We start from the raw sequence: 25462 nt of genomic DNA on the forward strand, positions 1-25462 counted from the left end.
AATCTGTGACACCACACCATCTGGAAACTCTTGAACTCGAGTTTTTTTTCTTTGTCAATATTATAGGAGGATATTTAATATTGTGTCTATTGACTGAACAGAATAACTTGCCAATTGGCAATTAGAATTCTGGTGAGTACCCAAAAATGACACAAAAGAAATTGACAGTTATAGGTATTGTATTTGTTTTGGACAGACAGATATTTAGAAAAATTGTACATAACGAATACAATACCTATAACTGTCATTAAAGTAAGAATCTAGTCTTCCCTGAAAAAATAAATTAAGTGAGGGTTCTTGGGTATGCGTGGGACAACACTACCACCTACTGGAAATGATGTTCATTGGTTTCAGGCACAAACACACTTTCTTGGGGTTTTTTGTAAATATATTCCGTAAGCAAATCCTACCATTACTCTTCGTTTGATATAATAGACATTAGATGAAGCACACAACCAGGCGAGAACTGTATCATTATAAAATCCTGAGGTTGTTTTATTTGATTTTTTGTGCATTTCTTTTACAGTGGTACTTTCAGAATTTTAATTTGCAGCAAACCAAAAATTATATTCTTTCATTATTTGGCAGAAGAATTGGGACAAATCCTGCATTGATGGAAGGGAGCATGGAAACATGATTCACAACCAAAGTTTAGTCAGCTTCAAACCACAATGAACATTCTGAAGCTGGTCAATAATTGCTCCCTTGCAAACTCAGAGATTGTCAGAGGCGTAGCCAGGAATTTTTCCAGTAGGGGCGCACGCCCACAGGAAAAAAAAAAAAATCGAACATCACCCACGCCGTTCGCTGATCGCTAAAACAACATCCGGGTCCGGGAGGCAAACGGTGAATGGATAACATCGCGCACATAGAATAGCGCAAGCACATTCGCGCAAGACCGAAAGAAAAAAACGGCATGAAAATGAAGAATCGAAAAAGCTCGATTTTTTTCAACCGGGGCGCAGGGAGTCCTAACCGGGGTGCCGCCCCGGCTCGCCCCGGCTTGGCTACGCCTCTGGAGATTGTAAACCTTTTAATTTGACTTAAATATATAGAAAGGGGAATTTGAAAAATAAAATAAAAAGAAAGATGCTCTGGCTCTATAGTGGCTCGAGGCTACTTGTGGCTGGTGAGGCTGAAGGTGAGTTTATTGAGTAGCCTGAGGATGCGCGTGCTTATGTCCCTTTGGGAGGCGTCCATTTTAGCGAGCTGGGGTCAATGGTTTTGTTGCCATTGCCTCTCTTGACCTCCTTTGCTTTCCATTCATCAATTAAGTCCTGTGTGGAGGAAACAAACGATGGTAAGTAGTGAGCCATCATATGGAGTGGCACAACTTATCAAGAGGCATACAACCATAAGGAGCAAGCGTTAATTGGCATTAGTATGAGCTAAAATGAATCAAATGATGAAGTTGCACATTGAAGTAAAGCTCAGGCTCATGTTAAAAATCTACAGATTAGATTAGTTGGGTAAACTGCAAGCCACTACTACGCACGGGAAGTCTACATACCGCAATCGTGACATGCATTAATTAGCATTAGCACAAACATGCTGCTATGTAAGATCACAACATGCATTAGCATCAGCACAATGACGGCACGCAATGACACCCTTGACTACACAAACACACGCTACGTGCAATGCAAATAGAAAAAAAGAGCCACTGATGGAAGTTTTCTCACCTGTCGCTTCAAGACCAAGTGCTTCCCCTTCCAGTACTTGAGCATCTGAAGAGACTGTAGCGTGCTCACAATGTCCACGGGATTGACGGCAGTTTCCTGACTAATCTCTGTGCATCAAATAAACAGCACAACTTCGTTCAAAGCCTTTCGCTAAACTTGTCTTCGTTTCCCCGGGGATCTCTCCTTAACTGCGCAAGCGACGTGTGTGTTTGACTTCACACACACTTACCTTTGACGACGAGCTCCTTTCTCTCCCTAACTGTGCGAGCTACACGCGTGTTTGAGTTCACACACTCGCGCTTACCTTTGATGGAGATCTCCTTTCCTTGGAAATTGTGCATGTATCGGAGTAACACTTCCTTCCAGTAGCTGCGGTAGCTGATGAGGCCGAGGTCCGACAGTGGCCTCTCTGGCGAACCCACCTTCTCCTCTACTTTGGAGAGGAGGTAGCCTTGAAGAGAAAAGCAGACGCGTGTCAGCACGGACGCTTTTAGATAGGTAGGAAGAACTTTGGCGAGCGTGTACGGTACATACTGAAGTCGATGAGCATCTTGCCGAAGCCCTGTCTCATGTACTGGGGCATTGTCAGAATGCAGGAAACATTGTAATTGAGGAAGGAATTCTTTTCCTACAAACAAAAAAGACAATAAATACGAGCTTTTGAAAAAAATACTTGCAGTTTTTTCACTATTTGTAGCAGGGCTGGGTTCTATCCTTACTTTGGAAAAGTATCCCACTAAATGGCAGCCCGTGTTGTCGGCCTCGGTCATGACATAAAACAGAAACGGCTCTACGTCGTAGTATAACGTCTTGTGGTCCAGGAAAAGTTTGGCGAGTAAACACAAGTTCTGGCAGTAGATCTGTGGAGTAGCAAAAGTCTTTTAATCAATGAGTAAAATGATGCTGTTGTGTACGAGACTGCATTAAGCGCACCTTATTTTTTTTGCCGTCAACTTCAAACACAGATATGGCACTTTTTCTGTACACTTCATCTCCTGGAGGATGCTTCCACACACACTTGGCCTGACACAAACCCACCACACAATTGAAAGACTCAGTCTTTATCAGCATTTATACTGCAGTCGTTTGTGATTCTCACCATGTGCCGCCTGAGGATGGTCTGGCTTTTCATGTACTTGAGGCAGAATTCACAAACGTAGAGGCGACCTAGGCGGGCGTACTCCTCAGGATAGGGCGAGTGGTACCAGGTGTCCAGCTCATAGCGGCCAAACAGGATGGTCTTGATCATGTTGCTGCCCTCCGTGATCTGACCCTGGATGCGGAGCTTCTCCTGCGGGCGGGCCGAAAACAGGAAGCAAAAGGATGGTCAGAATGTGTTTATAGTTACAGCTTTGTAGGCAGCGCCTCTGTACTCTATTTTATAGACATTATATAGGCGAGGGGATTTTTACCAGGTCTTCAGAGGCACGAGCTTGAGCTTTCCTGAAAAGCTCCAAGTCATAATCGCTGGTGATGTTTTCCAGCAGAGGCTCCCTGGTGTTGCCGTGCGTCTGCCGATGCTCCTGTGGAAGACAAAGGATGAAACCACATGACAAGTGACGGCCAACTCAGCTGCCAGTCGCTGTGGTGATAGAGATGCAGCATTGTGGTACCATGTGTTTTTCTTTCTGCTCCTTCTGCAGGCCAGAGTTTCGCCCCTTCCTCATTTCAGCAACCTGCTCTTTATATCTGCTCTGCTTAGAAGTTGGTGTCTAGATGAAACATTTAAATCCAGTTATGCAGTTCCACATTTTACAGAGCCAACAAAATTTGCTTAAAAGCTTGCCGAAACCAGACCTGGTGACGGGTTGCATGACGTGAATGACTTTCTTCTTGTCCCTTCAACTCCTCATCTTGCTTCTCACGGCTAACAGCTTTTACCTGACAATAAATGTTAGCATGTTAGCTAAATCAAAATTATGTAACCTATAAAATGCTGTAAACACACAAACTGCGACTTGCTTTGCCCACTCAAAAACTGCTGACAACCTCCCAAAATCTCACCTTGCATTCATCTGCAGACAGGTTGTGGTACAGGGGGCATCCCGACACGGCAAAGTGACGTTCATGTTTTCCTGTGAGGTGACCTGTTTGAAGTCATTGAAATAATTAATACATTGATGGATTCTTCTTTGATATTATCATAAGCAACTGCAGGCAAATGTAAGGCAAGTTCACCCAGTGAATTGCACCCAGGGGTCGGGCATTTCATGTTGAAGTTGTACGTCTCGTGGCATCGGCGACGTTTGGGTCGGTGGGAGAGGTCCTTATCAGAGTCTCTGTTGGCCTGATCTTTGGCCTGGCTCTCATCGTGAGATGCATTCGGGCTGGAGATATCCAGCTCAGACTCGGAGGACGGCGCATTTCCCGTCGGCGTCAGTGGCGGGGATTCGTCATGATCTGCAGCCTGCTTCAAGTCAGCCGTGTCTGCGATAAAAGACAATTATTTATTCCGCAAATGGAATGAGAATATTACATTATTGGTATGACAGATACACAAACCATGAGAACTCTGGCTCAGGCGAGTGGAGGCTCTGGTGAGGCGCTGTCTCTTAGTGCGGGTCCCATCACTTTCCGAACTGTTGGTCTGTTCTCTTTCAGCAGATGAGTCTGAATCTTCAGTTCCATCTGAACCACTCCCTGCCATATGTCTCTATTGTGATGAACAAACATGAAAGTGAGGCACCAAGGAAAGGGATTTTTCCTCTTCAAAATTGGGTTTTCCCCCACAAAGCAACTAATTACGTTTAGAATGTTATTTCTTTATTACAAAAACGGCTCATGCCCTAAGACAGGCCACAGTTTGCTATTTTATGATACGTGTCACCAGAACACTCAGTAATAATGAAAAAAAAAAAAACATTCTAAATCAGAATAAGGCTAAACTTGTGTGTCACCGAATCCCAGTGGTGTTAGCATATTAGCACCCGGTTTTTAAGCCGTTTTCTTCACGTACCAAACTGCATTAACAAATTAAGCATTTAAGGCATTACACCCACTATTTTCATTCCCAGCAACTCTTTGGGTAGAAAATTCATCAAACCAATAGTTAATGCGAACTTTTTTTCAGTTCGACGTCTATATTTTCACACAAAATAACACGCTTTGTCCACCATGTTATCGGCAACGCTACGATACATTTAGCTTCATGTCATTTAGCTTGAGCTAGGTACGTGCGCCGACGGTTTTGGAGTTATAACAAAATGAATATACAATTTTTAAAAATGAATGCTTCTCTGTTTCATTTAAACACTTAAATAAATAAAACTAAATATGGTGTGGCGTTAAATTGTGGAACATTTTGCCCATACGGAGAGTTAAACATTGTTGCTAACGAGCTAACCCAATTGACATTGTTGCTAGCACACCACTTTTTTCTTACCTGACGTCTGCGCGGCATTTTCAGCTCAAGAATGATTCGCTCAGACAAGTGTTCGAAGAAATTGGCACTGTTCCGTTAAATTAAACGCAGTCAACGGAACGTCTACGGGATAAGTTTAGTCAGTGTAGTCTGATTCTGCCACTACACTGCCCAAACAGACTCGAGAAAATTTACCTAGCGGCTAGCAGGTGGCTACTTCCTGTTTTACTCTTCTTCTGTTGTGTTTGTTAGCTGTTCGCAAAATACCTTGAAGCGCATTGTCGCCGCCTAGCGGACTGGAGTATACACCCGTGACCATTTTTCATTTCATTCATTTCAGTTTTATAATTATAAATCTCTTTTATAATCATAATCATATTCCAGAAACTGCATGTTTCTTCCAGAAATCCATTGGATGACCTTAAAAGGTAGTGGGATACCACCTCCCCCAACAGCTTCTCCCTGCTACTATAAATAGCATCTTCCAGGCCTTTCTCCTGCATTTGAGGAACCAACTTGGAAGAGTGAGCATTACTCAGAAGTTTTTCTGTTGTGAGTTTGTCCAAAGCTTTGCAATGAACAAACCTAAAATTGTTAGACCAGAGGAGAGGTAAGCGATGGCTTGTTCTGTTTTATTGATCTGAAAATAACTGTTTTCTTCTATTTTCCAACAGTCAGCCAGCACATGCGGTGTGGTTTGACAGGAAAAAATATGTCACGATCAATTTCAAGGTGCAGAAACCTAAAGATGTCCAAGTAGACATCCAGACAGACAAAATGACTTTGTGGTGAGTTTAAAAAGTTCACCCATTGTGTCATTGTTTGGACTGTGTGTGTGCACATTGTATTGTTGGATTAAGATGCCTGGTTTTCTTTTTTCCAACAGCTGCAAGAATGACACAGATGATGTGATTTACAATGAACTCCACTTCTATGAAAAAGTCCAAATCCATGTCAGTATCCCATTATATTAAATAAATCCTAATCTGCTTGTTGCAAATTGATATGTTTATTTATTTTTGTATTTCTTCGAAGGACTCTAGGGAAAGAGTCTATGATCGCAGCATCAATGTCTTGTTAAGGAAAATAAAGCCTGATTATGCATGGCCTCGTCTTCAGAAGGATCCAGAAAAGGTATTTTAATTGATTTTACTTTTAGACTGATGTTTGCATTTACAGTAAAGATGCCTTTCTTCCTTGCGCAGCCCAGTTGGATTGCTGTGGACTTTGATAACTGGAGGGATTGGGAGAATGAAGAAGATGATGGAAGGGAAGAATATGAAAAATACGTAGATGTAAGTAGACTCATTTCGATGTATTTCTCAAAGCCTCAGATTTTTGAAAATACTTTTTCCCCACCAGATGATCCAGGACATGGCCAGCACTAATAAAGGAGCAGCACCAGACATGGGGGATCTTAGTGATGTAAGTCTAGTTTGATGCAAATATAAAATTTCTGAATTTAAGAATACAGTATCCTATTATATAGGGATAATATATTGATCATTGATCGTTTCACTTGCGGCACAGTCTGACTGACATGGCCTACGATGCGTCGGAAACCGAACTTCTGAGTTGATTCATCATCATCATACAAACAATAACACTATGAAATGCTTGTGAGTCTGTGAACAATTTACAAATATGAAATTCCAGTGTTATATATTCATTGGTTGTGTTTTTAACATGTAGTATATCATTGTCAATTGTAATTGTGTTTTTAAACTGTTCATGTAATTTTTAAGTAATTATTTTCTTCAATGTATGAAGTACTAATAAATCATTGTCAATTTAAATAAAAACATGTCATGGTGTGAGAGTTTTTATGAAATACCCTGTTATTTGTGGTTTAGTTCTGATAAATGTTTTATTTACCTGTAGGAGCATGGAAACGGCAGATTCTTAAAAAATACATTCATATTAGGAAACACACTTTCCATTGAAATGTGTTCAATCTAAAATAATTTATTTTGCTTTGATAATGTAATTATATTCCCCCTTTGCCAGAATCAAAGAATCGCTTTTATTAACTTTGACCTTCCCGCTACCCGTACAAAAATGTCACCAACCTAGCTTCACACTCACTGTCATCTTTTCGTGTCTTATCATTTACTGTTTTTCTCCAAAGATAAGTCAATATGGCTTTCCAGTGTCAGAGGGACTGCTACATGAAAGAGGTAAGAACAAGCCTGAGGTGATATGTTAACGCTTTATTGCTTAAAATAATAACACTAACACTATTTCCTATGCATAAACGGTTAGCACCGTTGCTAGCTTAGTGATAGCATTGTATTGTAATAATATTATTACAGTTGGGACGGAGTTTTTGTTTTCTTTTTGTAAAAAGTACAGATACGTAGAAAATAAACTTTTTTTTTATTTTACTTCCCAGCACTGCACACGACAATATTAGATTATTATATTATTATTATATTGCAGGTCCAGATTTGAATTGATGTTTTTCATTTAGTTTGTCACAACTGTAGCTTCCTGCTCCCCATCGGAGCTCAAACGGGAAATCGGTGGAAAGAAAGAAAACGTGAGTGGATTCACTGTGAAGCTGCAAGATACCATCTTATTTCCTGAGGGAGGCGGCCAGGTATGTATGATTTTGGATACCCGAAGACATGACAGCTTAAAGCAATATTTTTATTGTACTTTTATCTCTTCCTCCACCAGCCAGATGACTATGGGCTGATAACGGACATCCCTGTTTTGAGGGTGACCAGACAAGGACAAGATGCCGCTCACTTTGTGACCTCGCCCCTGGAGGTGGGTCAGGAGGTGCAAGTGATGGTAGACTGGGAGAGGAGGTTTGACCACATGCAACAACACTCAGGTGCGCCTCCCAAAAACTCTCCCAGAGTACTATTCACACTAAAGCATTTTCTTATTCTTTTAGGACAACATCTCATCTCAGCCTTGGCAGAAACCATGTTTGGCTACATGACCACATCTTGGTATATTCACAAAACGTTATTGTAATGCTGCATGTATACAATTTCGCTGTACTCGCCCACATCTTTGTTATTAGGGAGCTGGGGCGTCAGAGAAGCAACATTGAACTGAACACTCCGGTTGTTCAAGCAGCCCAAATCCGAGCGCTGGAGGAAGCTGCCAATGAGAAGATCAGAGCTCACATCCCAGTCAATGTTAAGCTACTTTATAAAGACAGCCCTGAAATGGAAAAGGTCAGTGCTAAATTGACTATTTTGTGTGTGTGTGTGTGTGTGTGTGTTGAAGCCAGTGAGTACTTATGCGCTACGTGCAGGTGAGGACTCAAGGACTCCCGGACGACCACACGTGGCCAATTCGAGTAGTTGACATCGAGGGAGTCGACGCCAACATGTGTTGCGGAACGCACGTGTCCAACCTCAGTCACTTGCAGGTACATGAAAACACTTGGAAATATTCAATTTTAGACGTCGTTAGCGTCATTTCAAGGGGATGATTTTTTTTTAGGTAATTAAACTCCTGGGGACAGAGAAAGGGAAGAAAAACAAAACCAATTTGATATTCTTGGTGGGAAATAGGGTGCTGAAATATGCTGAGAAAAGCTACAGCACCGAGCGCTCTTTGGTGGCTCTTCTCAAGTAAGCTGCATGTTAAAATTTTATTGTGTTAAATTTAAAGAATAAAATATTTGTATTTACTTCTCATCAACAGAACTGGCCCTGATGAACACGTTGACGCTGTGGACAAGTTGCAGAAGTCACTGAAGCTTGTGCAGAAAGTGAGCCAATATTTATTGCTTTTTATCCTTGGACGTTTTTGTAAAATTGTTTATTTTCCTTGTAGACCAACTTGAGCTTACTTCGGGACATGGCCATCATCGTCACTCACAATTTTAAGAATGACCCGCACAGAGGGAATTTCTTCACTTTGCACAAGTAAGAGGTGCTAATTTTCCACATTAGCGAGTGTTGTTTACAAAATGGCGTCCTCACTCACCCACAGAAAAGAAGGCGATAATGAGTTCATGAACATCATTGCCAATGAAATAGACACTCAGGTAAGAATGCAAAACGTATTTTTTTGGTATTAAATAATCAATTAATATTCTCTCGACTATTCTCAGGAAACTTTGGTTTTCCTGACTGTAGGAGAGGAAAAGGGACCAGGTTTGTTTCTGCTGGCTGGACCCAGCGAGCAAGTGGCACAAATGGGACCACGGTACGGGGGAAGCAAAAAAAAAAAAAAAAAAAAAAAATCCTACAGATTATACAATATGATATTTTATCCATCTTTTTCCTCTGCCCAGGTTGTTGGAGCTGCTTCAAGGGAAGGGAGCCGGAAAAAATGGCCGTTTCCAAGGCAAAGCCAACAGCCTGGCCCGAAGAGCCGAGGCGGAAGCTTTATTGCAACAACACTGCAAGCAGCAGAACTCACAAGAAGAATAAATCCAATTTAATCGTTTATTTACAACAGTAATACAAAGAAAACATTTGCGGCAATATGTAAAAATTTAGTTTGTAGCTGATTAAGCTAGTAGCACAATGTTGTCAGATGTTCAATGTAATTCTTTTAAATATTTCTAATTTAAAACATTTGAACTGTGATTTTTTTTTTTCTTTTAAATTGAACCAATTGAGTGAAGCCACTGTTAATGTGGGGAAAAGTCAATCACCTTTATGTGTGTAGCAGAATATTGAAAGAGTGCAAAACAAGCAAGTGTCCCTTCCCATTCACACCTTTTATAAAAAGAAAAAGAAAAAAAAAACGTCACTGCATTTTGATCCTTTTGACGTTCTCGTCATCCTTTACAGGTCGAGTGCACCTCATCCGCTTTATTGTAGTGGCTTTACTATCTTCATCGAGATGTAGTTCTGGAAAAGGTCAAAGAAATGTAACATAAAAGTCAAAGCACAAAGTTAGATTATCATCGAAATCTTACCGGTAGAGAGTAGAGCAGGATGGCGAGGAAGAGGAGCAGGATGGTGAGAATGATGAGTCCGATGAAGAGACACCGGAAGCGTCGCCACACAATAAACTTCATGGTCTTGCATGGGTTGGTGAACCAGAAGAAGGAAGTTTCGGGGCGCCTGTTGGTCACGGAGATGTTTTACAAAATGGCATCCATGAAAAATAAAAACAAAAATAGTGTGAATGGGTTCCTACTTGGGAAAGTCCAGCTTAGGGTTCATGTTGGGTTCATCTCTGCCTTTTCCTGCCGGTTTTTCATCCACATCAGCCTCACTCACAATTTCCAAAGTCATCTCGACTTTGCCCTATGGACACAAAACAATTTTTGGACCCTATATGAGATATGGTATCATTTTGTTCATCCTCACTCACCCCCAGGGCCTTGAGCCCATTTTGCTCAATCGAACACGGCCACCAGCCTCTCACGGACTTCTGTGTAAACAGACACTTGGCAGCTTCAGGCTTGTGCGGCACGTCTACGTCCACCTCATCCATCATGGATAGTGAACACTTTTCTGGCGTCTTTGCAGGGGGAATTAAATTGTGCAAATAGAGCTCCAGTGTTCCTGGGATCCGAACCAAAAACGCATAATTGAAGAATTACTTCACTCCAACAATGTTTCCCATTGACTCACCGAGATAATCATCCAGCGAGAATTTGTCATTGTCCCATATCTGAATACTCAGCTTGGGCGGAATCCTGAACTCGGTTTTATCCAAACTCCAAAAATGCTCCTATTGAAACAAATAGAATTTATTTTTTGTCGAGGTCCAAACCTGGAGGGGGGGGGGGGGGCCTCACCTTTTTGGAGACGAGGCAGAGTTGTTCCGCGGGAAGGTAGTCGAATTCAAAAACAAACCTCCAGTTGAAGTTGCCGTCCCCGTCGAGAGACCTGTAATGGACGTCCGTCCTCTGCTTGTCCTCCTCCATCCCTGCCATCCATCTGCGACAAATCATTCATTTCAACTCTTTAAAGTGTTTTTTTAGAATGTAAATAAATAACCGTACCCCTTGACGTAAATGTCGCTCATGTGCTCTCCGGTGACGCTCGTCTCATCCAGCGTCACATCTGTCGTGTTCCAAATGACCACGCGCAGGAAATGCCTGAAATAAAAAATTGGTTAGGTTTGCCGGCGTGATTCAGTAGATGATTTTTAGGGATGTTCACTTCTTGGCTTTGCGTGGGGTGATGTCAAAGGGCGGCCCGGGTGGACCCATGCTCTTGGGGAAAATGTCGACCCACATTTGAAGCCTTCCCTGTACACACAAATGGACAGGTTAGCACGGGGGACATCATGTGGACATTGAATCTGGACAAACCTGAGACAGATTAGGCTGGAAGCTGCTGTAAAGAGTCCTGGCCTCCACATGCTCAGGTACAAGTCCCTGCGTTCGTAGGATGTGCAGACACAGACGCTCACAAGGTGGACCCAAGTGTTCATGAATCTCCTTTTTGCCCTCTGGAAGGAGAAATAAGTCATGTCGTCTTTTTGAACAGCCATGAGACAAGAAAAAAAAAAAAAAATCTTACCAAAGTGAGCCAGTGTGTATTCTTTCCCGTTGAAGCTGAACGAAGTCCCGTTGTCCTCACTCCTCGGTTTGGAAAAGCCTTTCAGACGAGCGAGGTTGTCCAAGATCTCAGAAGGCTTCAGCTGGTCCCGCCACTGGTTGATTCCAGAACTGACAGCGAAAACACAGTTGATATCTACACCGAATTTTGTTTCACGTATGAAAACATTTTGGGCTTGGTTGCCATACGTGCAGTAGGTTTGCGGCAGGCCGCAGTAGGAGTTGTAACGGGACAGGAAACGGTTCTCCAGGTCGATCACGGTCTCCCCGACTTTCTCGTCACGACTCAGGAGGTCGTAGTCGTAGACGGAGATTTTCAAATCCTTATCTTGGGGTAGGAAGCAACTCATCTCAAACATCCTACGGCAATAAAAATATTGTGCTTTAATCCTCTGGGGGATTATGTCGCATGAATGCTAATCATGCTAATTAGCTACCTTCCAAACACAGGATTTGTTGTGTTGGGGAGGTAATGGTCTCGGTCATCTAGTGTGTTCTTTCCCAGGGAGATCTTCATGTAGGGGTCACACTAAAGGAAAAGGTCACCACATTGAGATAACAGCATTATTAAAAAAAATATTTTATTGTTAATTGATCCTCACTCTGCCGTTATTGTCTTTAGGCTGCAGATTGATAGCCCGGACCACATAAATCCTAACCAGACACTCCTGAGGGCCGCTATCTGGAAGTTCTCGGAACTGCCGGGGAGGAGGGGTGATACCGGGGTCGTCTGACAGGGGGTATACTTTAAACGAGCCCTGCAGGCGGAAGAACGCAGACCTCACAGTTTCGAAGTTTCATTTTTCTTTCGACGTGTAAATGTGTCAAAGTACCTTGAACTCCCCGACCACGCTCGGATCATCATCGCCGTCCTCGTTTTTGCCTCGCTGCAGTTTGAAAGTCCTGCAGAAGTCTGTCAGCCCTTTGAATTGGGAAATATCTTCTAGTTCTTTGTCGTACACCTGAGAAAATAATTCAAGATGATGAAATTAAAGACTGTTTAGCCAGAAAGTTTCGAATTCATCAATAGCTTGAGAAACCAAATTATTTGAAATTCCACTGATGATGGTATCTTACTGTGAGGGTGTCATATCCTTTTTTGAGATAAGGACCACATTTCTCATTCTCTCCCACTGAAGCGTAGAATTTACTCCACCAATCTACCGTCTGCTTTTCCTACAAAGCACAACTTTTACAATCAATTTATTCTCAGTTTGAAAATAAAACCAAAAACACTTACTTACCTTTTCCACGTGCTGTGAATAAAAGAGAAAGTCATTTTTATTATTGAAATAAATGGTTCTTAAAATAAAAGTGTGAAAACAAAGGGGTGTGTGATTTGAGTTGCGGTTTTCAAATCAGCCACCAGAGGGCGACAGAACAGAACATTTGTGTTACAGCACTTTGTTTTGATAATTTTGTTGACCAAGAACTTTTTTCTTTTTTTTTGGTGCTGCTGATAAAAATGTCCAAGCCTGGAATTCATTTTCTGTGCTCGTTAGATGCGATGAATAAATGAACAAAAGAGATGGCAAACAAGCTATTAAAGGCATTGTGACATCGTTAGCGTTGTGCTTTCTCAGCTTTCCAGTGTCATTAGTGTCCAGAGACTGAGCGACAAAAGCAACATCAAGTCTTCATACATACAAAACGGGAGGGAAGGGGAGTCATTTTGCTGACAGCATCTGACATGCTGCACATGAACTGCAAGCCAGAGTGACATCCCATGTCAAATTTGACTCTGCACGTCAAATTATGACTTTTTAGTCCAAAGTTGATTCAAATTATTAGAAGAAATGATGAAATATTCTTAATATTACCTACCTGGGTTTCTAATAGGAGTCTAGTTTCTTCCATATTGATGGAGATTTGTTTGGAAGGAGTCGCTGCCATGAGAGCCACTGCAAGAATTTTTTTTTTTTGGTCATTTTGTCCAGTATTGGAGAATTACTTTTGTCTCCTCACTTTTGGACGCCATGGCTCCCTCGGCCGTGATGACATATGGGTCGCAACGAAACTGCTCCAGCGAGGTGATGGTGCACTGGCCCACCACAGGTTTCCTGCCGAATGGACGGTGGTCAATCACCTTCAGCACAATCGGAGGTGTGTACATCTCATCCTTAGGTAGAAGCTGGAGGAGGTGACGGGAAGATGGGAATTAAATGAGTTGGTAATGTTTGAACCAAAAAACAGGTTTGGCAGGGGTTGCTGACGGAAGGATGAAATATATTTCAACGCAGTGTGGTTACCACTTTGATGAAGAGGACCGAGCTTGGAAAGTTGGGGCTCTTCTTCATGTTCCTAATGACTGCGGATTCTACTCTTTGCCCGCCGCACTCCACCACCAGGCTGGGAGAGGAAACTGTGGCCAGTTGATAGGACTTCATGTTCCTCAGACCCCATGCGAGAATCTGCATGCAACAATTTCAAATACAAATAAATAAAATTATATTTAAACTTTTTTTTTTTTTAAATAAATTCTAAATATTTTAAAAAACTAAACATTAAAAATTTATTAAATTTAATTAAAATGTATGTAAATGTATATAAAATGTAAAAAATGTATTAAAGTAATTTAAAAAATATTAAAATAAGAAATAAAATACATAAATAAATACATAAATAAACAAATAAATACATAAATTTTACCTCCACAGCAGTGAGCTGCACAACAGGCCGGATGCCCTGCGGAACCATGTAGAGGTTTTCCGCCCTCTTTGGGGGGACAAGAGGAAGATCTGAGTCTCCTGACTGGAGAGAGAGAAAGCAGATAATCAAATCAAGATGAGAATAAATGTCCTTTATTTATGAAATCCTCAAGCTCAGATGCAGACCTTATCTTTGAGGATAAGTTCAGCCGCCACCAGTGCCTCCCCTTCCTCACGCCCCCCCTGCACGATGGGGTGCCATAGCAGTTTGGGCACCTGATCCATACTGGGATTCAACTTGACCAATGGAGCGCAAATACATCGACCCAGCAGCTCATCCTTACCCTGGACGGTTGAAAATCTCGTTAAAAGGAAAAACATTTCCTCAGGCGGGATTGACTAAATGATTCCCTTTGTGTGGCGTTACCACTTGGTCATGGTCGTAGAACTCTATGACAACATCCGGGGGGTGTTGCGCAAGAGCCTTTGGGTCGCCGTGAATTTCCACATGGTTGAAAATGAGAGTTTGGTCCCAGGTTGGGTTTAAAGTCGCACGCAGTTTCTCTGTCGTCTTACTTAGATGCAGGAAGGACACGTGGGCGTATGGATCTGTGAAGCGAAAATGTATTACGGCCACAGATTGGGATAATTTATGACAGCTAACATTAGCCACATACCAGAAAAACTGTCTTTGTCCATAGATGTCATATTTCTTGCTTGATAGACATAAACACGCAGGTGATACACGGATGACCCTGAAGGAGGAGGGGAGGTTAACAAATGTATCCGAACTCATTTGCTGTCCACTTACTTTCTAAGGAGCAGGACACGGTGGGTGTGTTAGCACCAAACATCTTGGTGACGTCGCCTTCGGAGCTTTTCTCTTTCTCGTCCGTATCAACGCCCTGCGAAGTAAATCAACAAAACTGCTGAGGGGAAAATACCAACGGCTGTTCACACTTAATACTTAAGTCAATATTTAAAACTAGAACTGGATTAGACAAACTACCCACCAGTGCACCCTCTAGTTTGAAAATGGCAGACGCCCCCAAGCGGTCTTCCGGCGCCATCTTTCTCCTCCAGCGCCTCCGGCGAAACGTATCCGACGATCGTTCCTTCCTGTGGAACTTCCAGCCAATCAGGGAAGAGAATTCCCAACCCTCTGGATCGCCGTGGTCTCGCCTCTGTGGGGACAGTAGCATGTCGAGCAACCATTTTTCCAAAAATCGGTGTGACAAAATGCTGACCTCGGCGGACGCGCCCGGGGGAAGTGCGGCTCTTCTGCGAGGCCGAACCACCCGTCGCCTACGATGGACGTGGTACACCTTCTCTGCCGGCACCCAAGATCGGGGCTTGTCCTCTGGCGGAATAGTCAGGCCGTATTCCCATCCTTTGGAAAACCAAAAATATTTTCCCTTCAATTTCCAGACCAGATACAAATTTTAATATTTTCTTCATGTATTTAATTCTTTTTTTTTCTGAATCAAATTTTAACCTCAGCACCTTGATCATCCACAGCTCTGTTGTCATCAACTGTCCACTCGTCCTCCCACGCCCAACCAGGAGGACATTCAAACTCGCCCGGATTACGGCTCTTCTCGCCATTCTGCCCGACAACAACACACAAATCAACCTTTGTGTGTGCACTTGACAGCTTCCCGACATATTTGCATGTTTGCTCTTTTCTCACCACGTCGGTGAAAGGCTCAGACGCCGCCTTCCACTCTCTGCCGGGGAAGCGGGTTTCATTTTGGAAAACCTCATCCATGAATTCAGTGTGTCCTGCGTCTGCCTCTGTTAAGAGACTTCCAACACAAAAAAGTCAAATTAGATCAAATTCACTCATCTTTTTGCTTTTAGTTGGAGCCTTCGACATATATTGTTAAATTGGGGGTACAAACTCAGGAAACGGAAACCTTTGTTATTTTTTTAAATCTGTGGCACGAGAGGAATGTAAACAAAACGGCCAACTCATTTCCTCGGCAGACCAGAAAAAAATAAGCCTCATAAATGAACATTGTGCAAGCAATGGAACTTTTTTTTTCCTGGGTTGAACTCACGCTTTCTCCGGGTCAATGAACCAGTCCGACTCCCACTCCCATCCCCTGGGGGGCATGAAGTACTCCTTCTTCAGCTTGAGGTTGCCTGTTACGTCAGAAAATTTATGGCGCCCCACCAGTCCTGTGGTTCCCCACTTTCCAAACATACTGGCTTGATTCTCGTACTGCAAAAAAGGCACCGTGGCTCAGATTCATAATAAAATTTCTGTGCGCCGAGTTAGCTTAGCCCTTTATTTGAATGAACCTACCAGCTCTGCAAACACACTGAAAGTCCCCTCGGAGAAAGAGTTGAACTTCTTCTCGTGCGCAGACAAACCCAGCCACATGTTGACTCGGATCTGAACGGGCACCTTCAAGCCTTTGCTCTTGTCCATGGGGTACTGAGAAGAACACGATGGACTCGGTTGGACAGGAGAAACCCGGGCAAGCTAATATTTGGAGAGTACCTTTAAAATGATAGTCTGGGTTTTGCCACAGTGTTGCCCGCAAGCTTGCTCACTGTATGTGGAGAAGAGGATTTTATGAGCTGGGATGCGGCTGTAGGCCACCCTCCTCTCCCCGCGGAGCATCCAGATGATCACGTCAGGCATGCTGTTTTGGGGCTGAAGGTATAAAAAAGTGGAGATTAACACCAGAGGTTGAAAATTAAACCCATTCATGCTTTCACCTCTTCGGCAAGCGCTGCGAGTTTCTCCGCCCACGATTCGATGTCTGGTAGAGTTTCGGGAATGTCCTGAGCTTCTTCTCTCATGCGTCTGGCTGCTTGATTGATGCTTTTCAAGCCGCTATCTCGCAGCTTCTTGAGTTGGATGTCCAGGGTGGTCAGATTTGAGCGACCCTCCAGAACCGGTGTTGGGAAACTGGATAAAGGAGATAATGTGAGGTATTTCTACAGAGATGATTGATTCCCCATCATTGACGTACGTTTCTAGGTCTTCAATCAGCTGACTCAGCAACTTCACCCACACACCAGATAATTGATTTTCGGGTGTTTTAGCAGAAACGGCCGTTCTGAAGACTTCCAGGTTAGATTGCTGTAACGAGGGTAAGCTCAAAAAACAGGAATTTTTTATTTGAGAAGAAAATGGAGCATTACCAAGCGGCGATAGATGTAGAGGATGGTATTGATGGTGTCCATGCGGTGGCTGATGTCCTCCCAGAATGAGGTGACCACAACGACCGGTTTAGTGCCCGCCCATGGTAGGTAATAGTACTGGTTACCTTCAACCACAACACGCCATTAAATAAAAAAAAAAACACCTTTAAGTCTATAAGTGCGTCTCACTCACCATCAAACACTGCGCAGCTATACTGAGTGGTGGAGGCCAGAGGTTTGCAGGTATTGTCCAATTTGTTGCCATAGTTACCGATGCTGACTTCAAACTGAATTGGCTCGCCTGGTTCCTGGATCATGGAAGCACTGTGGAAGACTGCACAGAGACAGTACTTCCTTCTCCTCTGGTATTTCTGACATAGGAGAGCAAAACAGCAAATAAGTTTTCCCAGACTTCCTTTTCTATCGTTTACTCTTACCTGTACTACCAAGATGTCATCATTGGGGATGCTGTGTATTGCTTTGTCAACTTTGCCTTCTAATTTAGTGGACATTCCCACCAGGACTCGGCCTCTGTAGGCCACTCCTTCACCCTGACCCCCCAAAAAATGAGTTACAAGTAATTCAAGTGGATTGAAATAAGCTCTTGTCCAAAAAAAGTACCTTTCCCAAATTCAGATCTTCATAAGGATCTGGTAGTCCGGTGAATTCTCTGGGGCTGCCGTAGAGGTTGATGTAGCAGGGACCAAAGACGGGCAGAAAACCAACCTCAGATTCTCCTGTTGCCGCTTCGTATAGATACAAACACAATTTAGCCTTGGATTTTAATATGCAGTTAGTTAGTAGGCGGTGAAATGGTTGTTAGTAAGCAGGGAAAGCAGCTCTGGATTAGGAAGGGAGGGGGGGACGAAAATGCACAACAACAAAAATTATGTTTGAGCAGTGGTGGAGTTAGGGGGGGGCAGCGTGGGCATGGCCTGCATGATAATAGCAAACATGCAACACAGCAAAATAAAGCACAGGTGAACCTTCATATGACGACAAATCCACATTTCCCGCACGTTCCTCTATTCCAGGACGAAAGACAAATATTAGAAGTTTGTCGTGGGGAAATTATTAAGTGTTGGATTTTGGTGCAAAATAAATCATTACCTTCTATTTCGCCCCCGGAGGAGGCTATTTTGGCCAGGTTGAGGTATGTGGTGCCGACAGCATCATTCCCAGTCACGCGATCCCTGAAGTCACACATAACTCATTAGCACACGGCTCAGCGCTCACATTCAAACTCGTGTGTGAAGCTAATACAGAAATATTTTTTCAGAATCACTTCTCCCAGCACTTCCTCCATGTCGCCTTCCTGGACCTGCCTTATCTGATATATTGTTCGCTCGGGAAAAAAGAGCAGGAAGACAGTGCCAACAGGATTACTAATTTTGTTATTGCAAAGGGAAGGGAGGGGCCGGAGCAGGCTGACTCACAGGCCACATAATTCTCATACAGCTGGTGATGGAGCGCACCCATCTATATTTGCAGAAATAGCGCCTGCTAAAACTTCCCGTTAGCATGTAGCGGTAAGCGTTTGGGACTCACCAATCAAACACTGTCAGTTTCACGCGCTCGCACATTGAGGGGAACTACGAGAGAAGACGTCAAACATGATTACATCTCGACGTTGCTAATGGGATGTCCAATTAATCACCTTGACTTGAAGATTCAACACTTGGTTCCACTCTGGGTTTGCATTTCTTTCTATAATTTGAGTACAGAGCTGCATCGGCAAGAAAGAGGTGTCATAAGTATCATCGATAAATGCATGAAAATGAAAGATGAAGGAAGAGGAACCTTTTTGCCCGCAAAACGAGCCTCAATGAAGGGATCCACCAGGTTCTTCTTATTTTCATTTCCTCCAAAAATCCCCTTCAGTGACTGGATGAAGGCATCGTCCACTAAAAGTGACATTCAATGCTGAGTTCCCGCTCGGGTTGAACGGAAGAGGATTCTGGAAGGTGTCTTACTTTGAGGGATGTCCTCCGCCCGAAACACTTTGAGTGACAAGGTGGCCCATCGGAGAGTGACGCCAGCCGGTAGCAGCAGGTTGCTTTCGATGTCGTCTTGGTCGTCATTTGCTTCTCTCTTCTCCGACTGTATGAGCAACACATTTGTTTACAAGAAAAACCTACAAATTTTTTGGGGGGTTTTCTTACCGGTTGCTCGTCGCCAATCCCGACCACAAAAAGGCTGACTTTCAAGTATCCTTTAGCTCCAGAGTTGGAATCATCTGGATCATTCAGAAGTAGCCACTTCCTCATGACGCAGTGGCCTACAGCAAAACAATGGAATTAGTTCCCGAATAGATTGATGACACAGCGTTTGTCACAAGCTCACCTGCTTCATCGTAAACATAGCCAACGTCAAGCTGTGTAACAAGACCAAAAGAGATGAGATACATTTCCAAATGACTCGGCCATGAAATTCACAACAGTACCTTAAATTCTCCCATGAGACTGTCGGCCCGCAGAGAGTAGGAATTATAAACCTGCAGGGAAGCATTAAAAGTCCACAGCTCATTTAAAAGTAAATAATAATAATAATTAAATAAATGAATAAATTAAAAAAAAGAAAAGTTATGCTCATTTTGGTCTACCTACTTACCCGAAAACTGATGTTCTGTTCAAACAGGTCTGATGGAAGCATGTGGACGTTATAGAAAAACATCTGCAAAAAGAGTTAAACGCTTAAAACGTGACCAATTAAGGGGGAAAAAAAATTAATTACCTCGTCAAAGAAGGGGTTGTTCCCTCGCTTGATCCTTGTCCTGTGTGTCTGTCCGCACACCTGAACCTTAACCACCGGCTTGATGTTGTTGCCTGGCAACTGACGGGCTTCGATGATACGGATGCGGATCTGAAGGACACCATCGAGGTGAGTGGACTTCATATAAAAACGTAAAAAAACTCAGTCTAAGTTACCTGGAAGTCCTGAGGTTTGTTGATGAGCCGGTGTCTGTTCTGTGACTTCGCAATTCGCCTTCGGAGGCTCGTCGACAGCCCGGGAGCAGATGGGCTGGTGGCGGAACCGCTCGGGGTCCCGTCAGGTGCCGTCTCCTCGCCTTGCTCTCCACCACCTCAACGGTTACGTACATTAGGGTACTGCCCTGAAATCAAGAACTGTCGTCGAACATACCGGAATCCACGGTGGAATCGCCATCGTGGGATTCGTCTGGATTTGGGTTGGCATTGGGTGGCGGGTCATACCCGACGACGAGGTTCATCGTCGCCTGCAGGGAAGCAATTTTATATTCTACAAGTGACGCCATACTAAACAAGGTCAGATGTACTTACACCAATATTGTGGCCATTCTCATCAAGCAAATGCACATTTCTGACCGGAAGGGATCGAAGTTGACCGGAGGCAAGTTCTCTCAAAGGAATTCTCGTTGACCCGATGAATCTGCCCAAAAAAAAAAAAAAAATCATCGAGTTCTCAGCACTGATTTCCTGTGCAGAGTAAACTCTGGCCGGCCAAAAGTCATGAAATGCCCAATGTGTGCTCAAAGACGTCATTGACAAACAATTAAGGTCACCGCCCTGAGCTAACAGGCCCCGCCTCCTGAGGTAAACAAACGCAGAAACAGAAGCCAGTAAATATTTAATTGACAATTCCAACATCCCCAAGCAGAGTTTAGCACTCATAGCATCTTGACTTGTTATTAACCTCATCACTGAAGGAATCTGCTAATCACATCAGTGCTGCTTCCAATTTGGGAAATCGAATCAGTCCACACATTGACGTGCCCCCCCGCCCTCAATTCTTTTTTGCATTGCCAGTGAGCACAAAAATAGATTCTGGAAAACTACTCAAGACAGGAGGGGGAGGGGATGAGGGGAACCCTGTGCTATGACTGCATACATCTTTGGGGAATGTGTCAGACGTGCCAGTGGAAAACTTTGCTCAACGTGGACTCACACTGGAGACATTTGCTAAAAGCTCCTCCCTCGGTTCGGACTGTCACATGCATAAAGGGAGGGGGGAACTTAGTCAAAGACAAGCAAAGAAGTAAAAAAAAAAGCAGTTCACAAGCTCAAATGTTGCATGGCAGTAATTAAAAGCCAGAGGAAACATTCTTTGCGGCTGCTCTGAATTCATCCCATATGTGATTCTGCATTTTCAACCACAAGCTGCTTCTTGTCGCTCATGTCATGTTGTCCAGACATGATTGGAGAGAATTTGCCCCATCCTCGCCAACTGAGAGCACAAGCAACGATTCATCTGTCGTGTTGCCCAATCGCAATCAGGCGTCCCACACGGCTCGGCAAGTCTCGGCATGACAAGCGGGGGCAGAGGCAGCCAGCAAACTACTCTTTTTTTTTTTTTTGCTTATTCAGCACATAATGCTGCTAATCCATTTCTTGACTAACAAAGGTCAAAACAAAGAGCTAAAACTTACTTATCTTTTCCAAAGGTCTCAGAGTCTTTCACAATCACATCAAGATTGGAGTTGGGTTCTAGTGCGGATCCATTCAGGTTAAACTCAAGGACCTGTGAGGTAAGATGAAAACCAGCAGTGAATTTCCATACAACTGAGATCTGACGGCCAAAAAAAAACAAAAAAAACATATATAAACATTTACCTCATTCCATACTGGATTCACCTCATTATCAATAGTGTTTGTTTTTTTCTTTTCATCTGAAAAGAGGAGGCCGGTGAGAAATTAATAACACAAGAAGTAGTAGTGACTCCATGTCCTTTTTAGAAATCATTTTGGATGCAACAAGTGAGCTTGCAGTTGTTACCTCATAAGGGGAAGCATAAAAGAAGAGGAAGAAAAGCCACACCTGCAGACTATAGGTAACTGCCATTTTACCCCTGGATGGTCTCGATTTGTTTTACTATAAGAGCTGTGACCCAACTTGACAGACATTTAGAACTTCTCATTCCAAAATTGCATTTTTCATCTAACTGGGAATTAAGATACACGCGTTTGTTTTCAAACGACTATGTCAAATGCTGCATTTCACTCGATTTAACAATTTCTATCTATAATAAAAGAAAGATATTTACCTTTAAACACTACTGTCGCGAAAGGATCAGGAGTTCCAACCTTCTTTTTGGGGAGACCTGTAGCTGATTCAACCAAAACCCGCAACATGATGATCCAGTTTGACAAAAAGAAAAGGAAAGGGGAGGAGAAAAAAATCCTGCAAAGGTTGTTTAATGAGTGAAATTTTCAATCCCTTGAAAAATGATCAACCCTGGCATCTTCGCAGACGCGTCCGGGACGCAGACAAAAGTTGATTTTTAAGTGCAACGTTAGGAAGTGGAAATGAGGGCGGATCACGGGCGTGTAATTATCATGAGTGGCGAGAGACAAATCGTGTGCAGCTGCTGCCATCCTGCGAGGTATTGACATCAAATTTAATTTAAACTAGCAGATAAATAACCCTTTTAAATCAACCATTAATTTTGGAAAGGTGACTTTAACCACCACAAAACAAAAATTAACTACAAACCTTCACTTTACCTCGATTTAGCAAATATGTTGTAATTTAGCACCATCTAACGGCCATAGAAATTCAATACCATCTCTTTTTTGTATATCATTGAAAAATGTGTTTAAAAAAACAATCGGCGCAAAAGGTGGATATTTAATAAAAAGACGTGCGATAAATAAATATAAATGTACATACGGAAATATTTTTTATTGATAAAAATATTGTACCTTCTATCCATCTCCATATCATTTTATTAATTTAATTTAATTTAATTTAATTTAATTTTAATTTAATTTAAATTAATTTAATTTAATTTAAGCATGTGATTCTGACTAACCACAAAAGGGCGTTTTATTTTATTTTATTTTATTTTATTTTATTTTATTTTATTTTATTTTATTTTATTTTATTTTATTTTATTTCATACTGCAGTAAGTCAATATGTAGAAAAAATATTGGGCACTTTAGGAGGTGGGCGGTTGTTTTGAATTGCTTTATCGTCATCTAGTGGTTTGAATCTAAAGTGCATGCCTAAAACGTTGCCATTAAATTAAATTAAATTAAATTAAATTAAATTAAATTAAATTAAATTAAATTAAATTAAATTAAATTAAATTAAATTAAATTAAATATATTACTTTATACTATATTAATTTATATATTTTATATTATATTAGTCAATATTATATTTTATATTGTTATCTAATGTATTATATTATATTCAATTATATTATATTATATTATGAAAATTATTTTTTATTATTGTATTATTATATTATACTATATAAAAGATTTAAAAAATAAAAAATTCTTTTATCATTATTACATCATATTTTATATATTAGATTATAATTATAGTATAATTGTATTATTTCTATTTATATTTAATCATAGTATAATTATATTATTTCTATTTCTATTTCTATGTATATTTCTATGTATATTTATATGTATATTTATATGTATATGTATATTTATATTTATATTTATATTTGACGGTTAAAGCATGCGCTTCAGACTTCAGACCACAAGAGGGCGACACTACAATTGAAAACAGCCTCTCACCATCAAATCCACATGGTTTTTTTTCAGTCCAGTGTTTTCCTTGTATGTGTATTTTTGCCCCGCATTATCGCTTTTAAGAGCGCTGAGAAGTTTACAATACTCCATCGGCTATATCGGTTATGTATATTTATATTTATATTTATATTTATATTTATTATTGTATATATTGTAATGTAATTTAACTGAACTGTTGTATCAGATCAGAGTGCGGTCAGAGGGGCTTCTGTCAAAGCGCTCTGGCTCTACGGGTGATCCTGACCTTACTTCACTGGTCAACTCTCATTGGACTATTACATAACTTCTTGGTTTTATCATCAAACACATCCGGTGCCCGAAACGTCAGATTCCGGATTCCATTTGTAACCGCACATGCTTCAAGTTGGCAACATCTTCAGCTATTTGATACTGCGAGCTCAATCCATTTTCTATGTAATGCAATCAGTACTGCCCTCCTCCCACCAGCGCCTCTCATCCATCCCATCACTCTAATGAGCCCAGTTTAGTGGTAGCATCCAAAAGGCTACTTGGCACTGCACCATCTAGGAAGCAGGGAGGAGACAGGTGGTGACAGATCATGCTGACTCATCAGAATTCTGTCTTTTTATAGCGGGCTCATTGGAGCTGCATTGGAGCAATCAAGGCCGTTACAACAATTTGTCTGTGGAGGAAAAAAACCAAGGTAAGATCAATAATAAATTCAGCTCTTGTCAGACAGTAAGTTCGAGTCTGGAGTAGTTTCCTCGACGACTTCCGTGCACTCCCACGTCTTGATGTATGAGGCCAATATAAACATACAGGCTGGACAGTCTGGCTGTGTGGATGTGCATACTTTATCACCTCACGCTCTTGTGTTACACCTTCTCCTCTCCAACTTTGAAAAATATTCCTCCTGCAGCCACATTCAAAGTTGCTTTTTTTTTCTTAAAAGTCAGACACCCGTTTTTCATTAGCTTCTTATTTTAGCCATTTTAAGGAGGCAGTTTTGAGATTTCTGCAGAGGGTTTGGCTCTGAAGGTGATTCCAGAGAAGGATAAAAATACATCCACTGCAAAGAAGTGCAGATGGACTTCCAAAACAGCTGTGATACTGAACCGGTATCATTCCAGTAAGCCACAGCTATGTCGCTATGTCCTGACTGGTGTTTTGATTGGGCTCAACGAGGGTAAATAGTGTGAGCCACCAGTGCTATACACGTTCCTCAGATGGTGCGTGGTGGTCATCGTCGTCGTAAACAAAGTCGTAAATGCTAAAAACGGACTAAAATCACACATACAATGCCAACAAACTAGGAATCGGCGTCAAGGAAGTCTGGTGAAGTGGTACATTTAAGGCTCGGTAACAACGACAAGGCCAGATTTGAAAACGAGGAGCTATACTGAGGTTGAACTATTTTGTGCAACAACAGATGTTTAGCGCACACAAACAAACAGGTCTCAAGCTCAGCTTTCCCTTTTTAATCATCTTTTAGCCTGAGGAATTGTCGTGATGAGTCAAGTACATCTGGAGATGCAGAAGAAGAGAAAAAAAAAATCCATTCCACAAACAGTATTTCTTCATCACTCGACTGCATTTTTAAAAATCCCACTAAAGTCAGTTTACATTTTCT

The 25462-nt window shown here is 42.0% G+C and overlaps 4 protein-coding genes across 5 annotated transcripts; 2 read left to right on the plus strand and 2 right to left on the minus strand.

Moving 5' to 3' along the window:
• Positions 1 to 469: 469 nt before the first annotated feature.
• On the minus strand, positions 470 to 5288 carry kat7b (K(lysine) acetyltransferase 7b). Its single transcript, XM_037277852.1, has 15 exons — positions 5065 to 5288; positions 4185 to 4335; positions 3861 to 4109; positions 3687 to 3769; positions 3480 to 3563; positions 3296 to 3394; positions 3095 to 3205; positions 2782 to 2973; positions 2616 to 2705; positions 2402 to 2542; positions 2217 to 2310; positions 1987 to 2133; positions 1683 to 1789; positions 1016 to 1277; positions 470 to 717 (listed from the first exon to the last, which is right to left on the minus strand). Exons 1-14 carry the CDS (start codon positions 5080 to 5082, stop codon positions 1176 to 1178), a joined length of 1668 nt encoding a protein of 555 aa, XP_037133747.1. The 5' UTR covers positions 5083 to 5288; the 3' UTR covers positions 470 to 717; positions 1016 to 1175.
• Positions 5289 to 5494: 206 nt separating this feature from the next.
• Positions 5495 to 6845, plus strand: ptges3l (prostaglandin E synthase 3 like). Its single transcript, XM_037277999.1, has 7 exons — positions 5495 to 5653; positions 5718 to 5831; positions 5930 to 5996; positions 6079 to 6177; positions 6249 to 6338; positions 6406 to 6468; positions 6574 to 6845. The coding sequence occupies exons 1-7, from the start codon at positions 5619 to 5621 to the stop codon at positions 6580 to 6582; spliced, it is 477 nt and encodes a 158-aa protein (XP_037133894.1). The 5' UTR covers positions 5495 to 5618; the 3' UTR covers positions 6583 to 6845.
• Positions 6846 to 7099: 254 nt separating this feature from the next.
• On the plus strand, positions 7100 to 9544 carry aarsd1 (alanyl-tRNA synthetase domain containing 1). The gene is made up of 12 exons (XM_037277893.1): positions 7100 to 7220; positions 7514 to 7642; positions 7723 to 7882; positions 7946 to 8003; positions 8078 to 8234; positions 8315 to 8431; positions 8506 to 8636; positions 8710 to 8776; positions 8842 to 8933; positions 9001 to 9055; positions 9122 to 9216; positions 9305 to 9544. The coding sequence occupies exons 1-12, from the start codon at positions 7182 to 7184 to the stop codon at positions 9441 to 9443; spliced, it is 1239 nt and encodes a 412-aa protein (XP_037133788.1). The 5' UTR covers positions 7100 to 7181; the 3' UTR covers positions 9444 to 9544.
• Positions 9545 to 9548: 4 nt separating this feature from the next.
• On the minus strand, positions 9549 to 22619 carry LOC119138050 (myoferlin-like). Of its 2 annotated transcripts, XM_037277755.1 has the most exons (55): positions 22361 to 22619; positions 21930 to 21985; positions 21746 to 21837; positions 20640 to 20748; positions 20482 to 20575; positions 20268 to 20422; positions 20074 to 20202; positions 19951 to 20013; positions 19784 to 19834; positions 19684 to 19714; positions 19503 to 19618; positions 19314 to 19440; positions 19141 to 19244; positions 18998 to 19066; positions 18889 to 18932; positions 18451 to 18533; positions 18327 to 18365; positions 17962 to 18086; positions 17778 to 17891; positions 17534 to 17711; positions 17341 to 17465; positions 17169 to 17278; positions 16912 to 17104; positions 16691 to 16846; positions 16493 to 16624; positions 16245 to 16408; positions 15875 to 15989; positions 15688 to 15790; positions 15432 to 15574; positions 15198 to 15368; positions 14996 to 15089; positions 14862 to 14939; positions 14612 to 14793; positions 14371 to 14529; positions 14186 to 14287; positions 13786 to 13947; positions 13502 to 13667; positions 13361 to 13437; positions 13184 to 13240; positions 12781 to 12792; positions 12614 to 12712; positions 12370 to 12498; positions 12139 to 12294; positions 11974 to 12065; positions 11726 to 11896; positions 11499 to 11647; positions 11288 to 11427; positions 11136 to 11224; positions 10976 to 11071; positions 10769 to 10910; positions 10602 to 10701; positions 10339 to 10532; positions 10162 to 10271; positions 9938 to 10085; positions 9549 to 9869 (listed from the first exon to the last, which is right to left on the minus strand). In XM_037277755.1, the coding sequence occupies exons 1-55, from the start codon at positions 22446 to 22448 to the stop codon at positions 9831 to 9833; spliced, it is 6222 nt and encodes a 2073-aa protein (XP_037133650.1). In that variant the 5' UTR covers positions 22449 to 22619; the 3' UTR covers positions 9549 to 9830. The 2 variants fall into 2 exon arrangements, with proteins under 2 accessions (XP_037133650.1, XP_037133649.1); XM_037277754.1 differs by having other exon boundaries at positions 15198 to 15574.
• Positions 22620 to 25462: the final 2843 nt, after the last annotated feature.

The sequence above is a fragment of the Syngnathus acus genome, chromosome 19, assembly GCF_901709675.1.
Source record: "Syngnathus acus chromosome 19, fSynAcu1.2, whole genome shotgun sequence".
Classification (NCBI taxonomy): Eukaryota; Metazoa; Chordata; class Actinopteri; order Syngnathiformes; family Syngnathidae; genus Syngnathus; species Syngnathus acus.